At 35.2% G+C, this 8,905-nt stretch overlaps 1 protein-coding gene across 1 annotated transcript; it reads right to left on the bottom strand.

The window, feature by feature from the left end:
* Window positions 1–3,272: 3,272 nt before the first annotated feature.
* On the bottom strand, window positions 3,273–8,095 carry LOTGIDRAFT_94184 (hypothetical protein; the record flags this gene model as incomplete). The annotated part of the gene is made up of 3 exons (XM_009066424.1): window positions 3,273–3,850; window positions 6,851–7,070; window positions 7,955–8,095. Coding segments are annotated over 3 exons (939 nt in total), but the record flags the coding sequence as incomplete, so codon positions are not given.
* Window positions 8,096–8,905: the final 810 nt, after the last annotated feature.

Below are 8,905 nucleotides of genomic sequence, written 5' to 3'. Positions count from 1 at the left end.
TTCAGGTCGATAATGTCATCAACAAATAAAAACATAATATTGAATGTACTAATAAAAGGTATTACGAATTTTCTCGCCTGATTGAGGCTGGCCGAAAAGATCAAAGATCAATATCATTTTATCTGATAAACTAATTATTTATATTTGAATCGCATATTCACCATTTCACTTTTATGTTATTATCTTTTTATATATTTTTATATAGATTGACTGCATCACTCCGTTACATAATATACAAGATTAATAAACATGCATTCGAGGCAATATTTTGGTTGTTTCCTTACGTGGCATTTAGTTAAGGTGCATTTATACAGAGCGCGAACGCGAACGCGAACGCGGTTTTTCGTCATGGAATGGTTTCATCATTTTATAGAGGGACCGTTCAAATAGAATGCGAACGCGAACGCGAACAAATATTTGTTCGCGCGGTCGACCGCCGAGATTGCCCCAAGAGCGAATTTTTCAGAAAGTCGCGGGGGATTTCTTGCTATCAACCAATCAGCTTGTACCACCTCCCTTGCATCATTTCCTAAAATAGAAACTTGTGCACATGGCTTTTCCAATTTGCTTGTAGGGTACAAACAATGGATAAAACGGAAGTTTTGATTTTAGAAGTTGAAAAGAATCCAGTTTTGTTTGACAAAGCTGAAAAAACTTACAAAGAGACAGTAAAAAAGAAAGATATGTGGAAGGGAATCGGAGAGATGATTCCAAAATGACCATATGACCAAATTTTAACAACAAAAGAGGCGATCCGCATTGAAAGCCGTCGACGGTTTTCCGCGTTCGTGTTCGCGCTCTATTTGAATGACTGAACTGATGAAAAGTCGCGTTCGCGGTCGCGGTCGCGCCGGTCGCGGTCGCGCCGGTCGCGTTCGCGTTCGCGCTCTGTATAAACCCACCTTAATTGGGTAATAAAGAACTAGACAAAATTTTATGGAGAACAATTACTTTAATAAATAACTTGCGTCGTTTTGACGAAGGTACTTGCGACCTTATCTAGCGTGTATTGACTTAATTGTTATGCATGAAATTTTGTCCAATATTTTGGTTGCTCTTGTTCATTTCAAAAGACGACAGGCCTGAAAAAAAGAGATACTATTTAACAGATACATGTATTGTATTTTTGGAGATATTTAGTACAATTAATGGGAAATTAAAGCCAAACGGGGCAACGGTTGGGTTGACTAATTTGACCAAGTTAATATTTTGGTCTTATAATTTGAATTCAGTTTATAGTAGAACTTCATCCCGTTCTCCGAATTTTAAAATGGGCTAATTGTGAAGACACGTAATGCAGTTTGAATTGTAGTAAATTTGGCCGTGTTTTGGGTCATTGCAAAAATCCAACTATCTGTTGAATTTGTTTATCAAGCAAGGCCTCGGGTGTGTGTTTCCTTCTAACGGTTGAGTACATTTATTAGTTTCTCAGTCACGAGTTGTCATGACCAATATTATTATCAACTGCAACATTTTTATTGACCTTACTGTTATTATAACTAGTAATATAATATAATATAGATTTCTTATCTTGTTATTTCAGATGATAACAAAAATATAGAGCGATACCTATCTTTTTTATTTCCCTTAGTACTTTCAGATCATCTTAAACTTTGGCCACATTCGTCCGTTAATTTATGAGGGATAGATCCCACTACCAACGGAGTAGAGCGATGGGAACAAGGCGGTTAGTAGCGTGTCTAGTTAATTCTCAATGTACAGACACTCAATAGAGCGGCGCAGATTAGAGCGGAACAGAGCGCACTCCGGAAATTCAGCTGTAACTCATATCAGTTAACAGTTGTCCACTGTTCAATTAGCATGGCAAAGAAGTCATAGAAAAACACTCAAGAAATCCTGCATAATGAACGATCGATTTCAGGACGCCCTGCTCTGCTAGTGAACGCCTGGCCGCACTGCTCCGTAACACCCTTCTCTGCACTTTCCTGCACTTCTCTGTGCCATTCTTATCTGCTTGTAATGTGAACAAACGTTTATACACAGAATCAATGTGGTTAGAAGAAGCTAGGGAAGAGTTGTATTAAAATACTCCCATGGAATTTACTGGTATATTACTTCATTACCATTTTCAACTCAACCACTGTATATTCTGATCTCCAAGATAAAACCTGATCAGATAATGACGTCAGTATCGCTAGTATAGTTCAAGTCAAATATCAAGGTAAATTCTGACCGAGATTTTTGCTCAGAAGTTTCTTGTGTACTTGCTTCGCTTCTCCGCATGTTCGTATGCTATTGTTGTATATTATCTTGTGCTGCCGCCGACAAGTGTTTCTTGTATACACAGGTCGACTACTTTGAATGGGTAAATTATCTAATTAGTAAGAATAAAATCTAGATCAATGATACCAAATTCCATGTTAACTCAATAATTTTCATAGCAAACCTACGGCTCACAAAAGAATTTGATGCTATTGGGTCAAGATTTGAAGATTTTCACAGATCATAGATGGCAAGTGTAATTATAAAAAAAAACTGAAAAATATCTTGCAAATACATCAATTTTGTGACTGGGATATGATATAAATACACGTCCTTATCAAACGTACAGTGAACCGTTTTGTATTAGTGGAGAAAAACAAACGTGATGTCAATGCGTCTTAGACTTACGACCAATGGCAATGGTTCTTATTGAAGAATGATCGAGAATGATTTTGTCAAATCATAACTGACAAATGTAACACCCCACAGAAACAAGAAATAAAAAAACACATTTTAATCAGATCATTAGAGAATAAAGTACACTGTTGTAATATAATCTGTATCTTAATAATGATTTTAAAATGAATTGGTTTTGCCTTTAAGATAAGTCGCTCAATGTGAAAGTACTTGACAGCCAATGTCACTAAAGCCCGGCGTAGATTGATCCTCTGTATATCGCGACTGGGGCGCTCGAAGTTACCAGAGCTTTCGAACTCAACAATATGACGTCCAGATGGATAATGTATGTCCCATTCATAAAGAAAGCAAACAGTCGTCCTTGCTTACAATACACGAACATTCTTCTGGAATAGGAGATGAAGACAGTGAGTTCGTGGAAGCCGCCATGTTGAAGTAAGCACGTGATACGTACCTGGAATTTTATAATGAACATTTGCACTTTAGCTGGTCCCGCCTTAATGCATATGATTATCAAATCCACAAGTCACTTTTCTTTAATTGAACTATTTTGTGTTTTAAACTGGTTCAGGACAGGTCTTATCATCGTCAACGATTCCTAATTTTTTAGCCACCCTGTTACTGATTTCTCTAACTTCTGTTTGGATCAGATCGAAGCACATAGCCACAACCACCAGTCCAAATAACAGGTATAAAGTACAAGCAACGCGTTTATACTGGTTACCCCACGACTCGTGAGTGTAGCCCGGCACTAAATCACCAAAACCAATAGTACTCAATGTCACAAAACAGAAGTAAGATGCGTCCATATAAGACCACGAACGTTCCCAGAGTCTGAAGAGCAGAGCTCCTAGACCAATGTACAGAGCTAATAAACAGAGGCAAATTGGAATAGGTACGCGAATTATATCGGAATGTCGTCTGTTTTCTAAAATGTTATTATAATGAGCACTGTCACTGATGACGTCACGTGAACCTTGACCTCGAACTAAAGGTTTATTTATAGGATTCTCTATAACACTTCCCGGTTCATTATTTTCTTTCTTGCAGCATCGTTTACACTGCGTATGTTTCCATAGAATCCGAAATAACTTGGCCAGCAGGCACCCAATGTTAGATAAACATAGTAAAGTAAGTGGAATCCCAATTATAGCATAGAATATGGTAACGATACGTCCCCAATTTGTTCTTGGTGTTAAGTGACCATAACCTACAATATAAAGAAAATATTGTTTGTATTAATGCTATAGCTGCTATTGAGTTTGGTGATGATGCTGCAGTCAGCGACAATGGTGATGTTACTGCTGATGCAGGAGATACGTATGAAAAGATTACTCAAGGAACAATGATGGTGATTTTTCTTGTCACGAATGAAGAATGAATTATAATAGTGATGCTTCCTCTGATAAAGAAATAATGAATAATGATGATGGTTATGCCTCTGATAATGAATGAAGAATGAATGATAACAGTAATAAATAAAGAGTAATAATGATTTTGCTAGTCACGAATGATAGTGATGCTTCTTCTGATAAAACTATAATGAATGGTGATGAAGGAGATGCTTCTAATAACGACTGAAGAATGAATTATAATAGTAATAAAGGAAGAGTGATGATGATTTTGCTAGTCACGAATGAATTATGATGCTTCTTCTGATAAAGAAGTAATGAATGATTATGATGGAGATGTCTCTTATGATGAAGGACAAATGAATGGTGATAGTGATTAAGGAAGGAATATGATTATTTTGCTGCTGCTGCTGAATTCATAAAGGAATGAATTATGTTATAGATCTGTTGCTGAAAAATTATGACTGATGATTCTGATGCATACAAAGGAAGAATAATGATTATGACTTGTAAATATTGTGTTTGATGATGATGGTAATGATGGCGATGGCTGTGACCGTTGCTGCGACATCAGCTGCTGTAGGTGATAATGATTATGGTGTTGGTAGTAGCGATGATGATAAATGGATTAGATTGATGAAAGGAGTCCAATTTGAAATGAAAATTTGAAAGTGTACATGAACACTTACACATGGCTATAATAAGGTTAGCTTAAACTAATTGTAAATAGGTTATCATTCGAAATATCATAGGTCATCCGGTATATTAAATGGCAAAAGGAAAATGAAATAAGTTTGTAATTGTGTTATTAAGATATCATTAGTTCAGCCATTACAATGAAAGGGCAGTGTATGACAAATGATCTGATTATTGAACCTCTTCACCTGCTGCAAGCTTTATAAATAGATATTGTAACGATTTAATAAAGAGCTGCCATATGTCCATACATAGTATCGATGAGAACCATGCTTCAATTTCCATAGGACATAAAGGGGGCAACATTCTCTTCATATCAATGTGTTTTAGTGTAAAGTTGACAAATGTGTGGATATACAGAGCAATTTTGAGGCTTTCTTTATTCCAAACTAACACTGGACACTACGTCTATTGATGCTTGGACCATTCCAGGCAGCGCTTGAAGAGTATACCACTGGTCATGTAAGGAAATATCTACTAGCATCTACACAATGTCAAGCTATTACGAACTTCGTTTATTGACTCCAATAGACAATTTACATGGACCACGAAAGTTTGTCAATGCAGAGATTTGGCTAGAAATTGTGACCTACAAGAGGAGATACATAACCCGGACTACAAACCCAATATAAAATACATCCTATTTATATTTAATCTTGAAGGCCGTTCGTTTTATAGGTTGGACTTCACTATATTATTGACCATAATGATATACATTGAACTATGCTAATTATAAGTAATTTATAATCATATATTATAATAATTATAGGTCTCAGATATTCATATCAGATCTTAAAGTTCAAATGAGATCTGGTATGAGATATCACAATTTTAGCCTTTTATCTAGAAATCTAAGTACATTGTATCATGCGTAATTTTAGAAGTATATGAACTTTATAACAATTTAAGTTAATGTCCGTCGGTTCACATTTGCATGTGATTGCGATTGACAATATAATTTATGTACTTAGTCGCATAGTGATGCCAAAACTTGAGATGGATGTGAAATTTATAACAGTCCAATGTCCAATTGTCTAATGGTTCACATTTACCTCTGATGGCGGTAGAGTCTATCAGACTATTTGTCAGACTTGCTATCCATTATTTAACCTCTAATAGATGATTATGACAGTTCTCGACTTGTTTTTGAATTATACTAAAATTAAATGCAGTTTTACGTTCGAATTTTCACCTGAGTCGGCAAATGAGATGATCGATTGGTGTCCGATTCCGATGTATGACAGTTTTCAAATCATTTCAATTATTTTTCCCTTTTAAATTATAGAGTTGAGACAATAGGTCTCTCTTGTAATGACTGATGATAATAATTCTTTCAGGAAATAATAGAGTTGGCAAATTGAAAAAAAAGTAGATGGATATTAAATATTCAAAATGTAATGAAACATTCATTGATCTCAATGATTATTATGAAACCCATTAAGTTTGAAAGATTATTCATTTTAGACTTATTGATGATGGAGATAATCGCGTCACAAGGTAGGTATTATACAGTCTATGATGCATAGAAACTCCACTAAGTTGTGGGTGAGGTCTATAGAATTGTCAAGGGATTGTCATCCAATCCTCATGTATAGTGGTTAGAAATTTGTCCCGCCCTCTACCTTTAAAGTCATCATCAGTGTAGTTACATACTACAAGGCATACTCTCCCTATAATTTACTTAAGTAATTAAGTAAGTGTTTTCTCTTTCTCACGTTAAAGAGTATATGGTTTGGAGCGGTATTTTATAACAAAAAGGGGCAGGACTGGTTCCAAAACCTTGGAGGATTCACTGTCTTCCATGAAAATGATACATTTCTTTTCGACCCCCTACAAGCTTCACATCTTCTATCTGATATCTTTTTCTGATATTTTTCGTCTCCATTGTAATCTAACAAGTTTTCCAACGCAGTCCCATTTTAATGACGTAATGTCTTTGGTCCTTCATGACACGCTTTGATCTTTGTTTCTTGATAGCAATGGCAGTGAGATAGCTAAAATAAAAGACGCTGTCATATTGTTTGGGTGCTTTGATTGGTTAAAATTATCGTCATTTGAACTGTGGTAAAAACAAATTTACCCAAGAGACTTAAAATATTACAAAATAAACGAAATTGTTATCTAATTTTATCTTGTTATCATGCAGCTCTAAACATACTAACCAATTGTAGTTATAACAGTTACTGAATACAACAGTGAACCAGCAAAACTCCATTCTTCCTCGATTTCCTTTGTTGCAAAGATATCTTGTCCGTCCCAGCCATTCTGTACAGCAACATATACTGACTGTTGAAATTCTTCAAAGATTTCATCGGCTAATCTTGTCCAGTTGGCCTCGTGTAAGATATTCAGTTTACTGGTTATATCCCATACTTTCTTTACCTACAAATGAAATATCTTTTGATATTGAGTGGGGAAAATTTCATTAGGAAAGCAGAAATTTGAAAGTGTTATTCTTCTTCATGTGTAGCTCGATTATTATGGACTGAAACACGTCATAGATCGTAGATTTTGTGTCCCATCGCCCTCTCATAGCCAGTCCTTGACCTAGAAAAACAGGTTAATAAATTGGAAGGTATTATTTCTAGCTATGCATAAGCACCTTTAAATGTATCTAATATGGCTCTAATACACCCCTTGGCATTTTCTATTGTAGACCAGTGGAATTTTATTTATAACTTTTATTAACAACTATAGTCAATGAAGCCAGTCTGGTTATACGTAATTTAAAATCAATGACCAATTTTAATCTTGTTATTATGCATTGAATTTGTGACCAATATATAACATAAACATAAAATACTGATCAATATATAACTTAATTTCATGGACGAAGGATTTTTATATTATTTATGGTATATTTTCTATTAAATGAAGTACTCTATTATCATACTAAATTGCATATTTTCGTTTAGGTACCTTTCTTAAAAAAGATCATAATAGGACTATGAAGATGCTATTGTACACCTAATGGACAGGAGAAAAGCAACTAGATGTTTACAGTGGCGTTTCTACGGTGCTGACCCGGCTTCAGTTTCAAATTTCAAATAATTGAGTTCTAAAATACCTGGTGCTATTGACCAACACTATCCAATCCCATTAAGCTAGCGGTTGCTAGCTTTATCAAACTTAATAAGCAAATGAAAGAAGAATAAAATAAATTGATATATTTTATATGCCTATCCACGTTCCCCTAATTTTGGGTTCCTGCTCTTTTGTAGCCATATTTTCTACAGATTGTAGTTAATGTTTAAAAGACTACTTACGTGTGCCAATCTATTAAATCCTACAAAGCTTCTTATTTCTTTAGCATGTCCTGCCTCTAGATATAGAAATATAAAACCACCGGCTATAGCATAGCCCACCATTAAACACGTCAATCCAACTTGAGATATCATAAACACTATAAACTTCTTGAATCCTCGAATCAGACAGTTTTTAATCCTTTGACCAGTAGTCACTGGAGGTGCTTCTGGATTGGGCACTTGGTTAGGACGTTTCTTGGCCATATTCAAAAGTAAGCGTTACTGAAAATTTGTGGAAGCTGGAATCAGTCGCTTGAACGTGCGTGCGTTATAGAAAGAACTGGCGTTTGATAATGTACGACTTTTCGTTTGGGGCACTTTGAATTTGGTGTTCCGCGTATGTTCTCACTTTAAACTTTTTAGGCGTCTTTCTGAACAAAACTGTAAGGTTCAGAGTTAGACACTTTGGAGGTCAAACATTCAATAAGGTTCACTTTTTAGTAACATCCCACTCTTTACGATAAAAAACACATTCTCCAATAGTAAATGCCACAATAGAGTCTACATGTCAACTTTGAAACTAATCTCTAAAGGATAGAGTAATATTCCTGTCAGTCATTCTGGTGGAATTATCCTGACAATTATTCCAAACTGGCTTCATTATTCCATACAGGCTTCATACAAAACACATTTGTTTTTTAGTATAAAGAACTATATAAATAACATATAAAAGTATTAAAACAATAGTTTGACAGAGTTGCGAGAATAATACTAAATTATTGATAGAAATACACCACACTTGTATAGCTTTTTATGACACCTACGTATTTGGTCACACTTCTTTTCTCGGTCTTCGTGTTTGTGTTACTCTCTGCACTATCCAACCATCCTGTTGAAACAAAACAGATATAGTGATTAATAATAATATCATACACTGTTACAACTTTGAAGATGAATTTTGACAGATTAAGG

This window comes from Lottia gigantea (genome assembly GCF_000327385.1).
Source record: "Lottia gigantea unplaced genomic scaffold LOTGIsca_76, whole genome shotgun sequence".
NCBI lineage: Eukaryota > Metazoa > Mollusca > Gastropoda > Lottiidae > Lottia > Lottia gigantea.
This window is presented reverse-complemented; position numbering and strand designations above follow the sequence as displayed.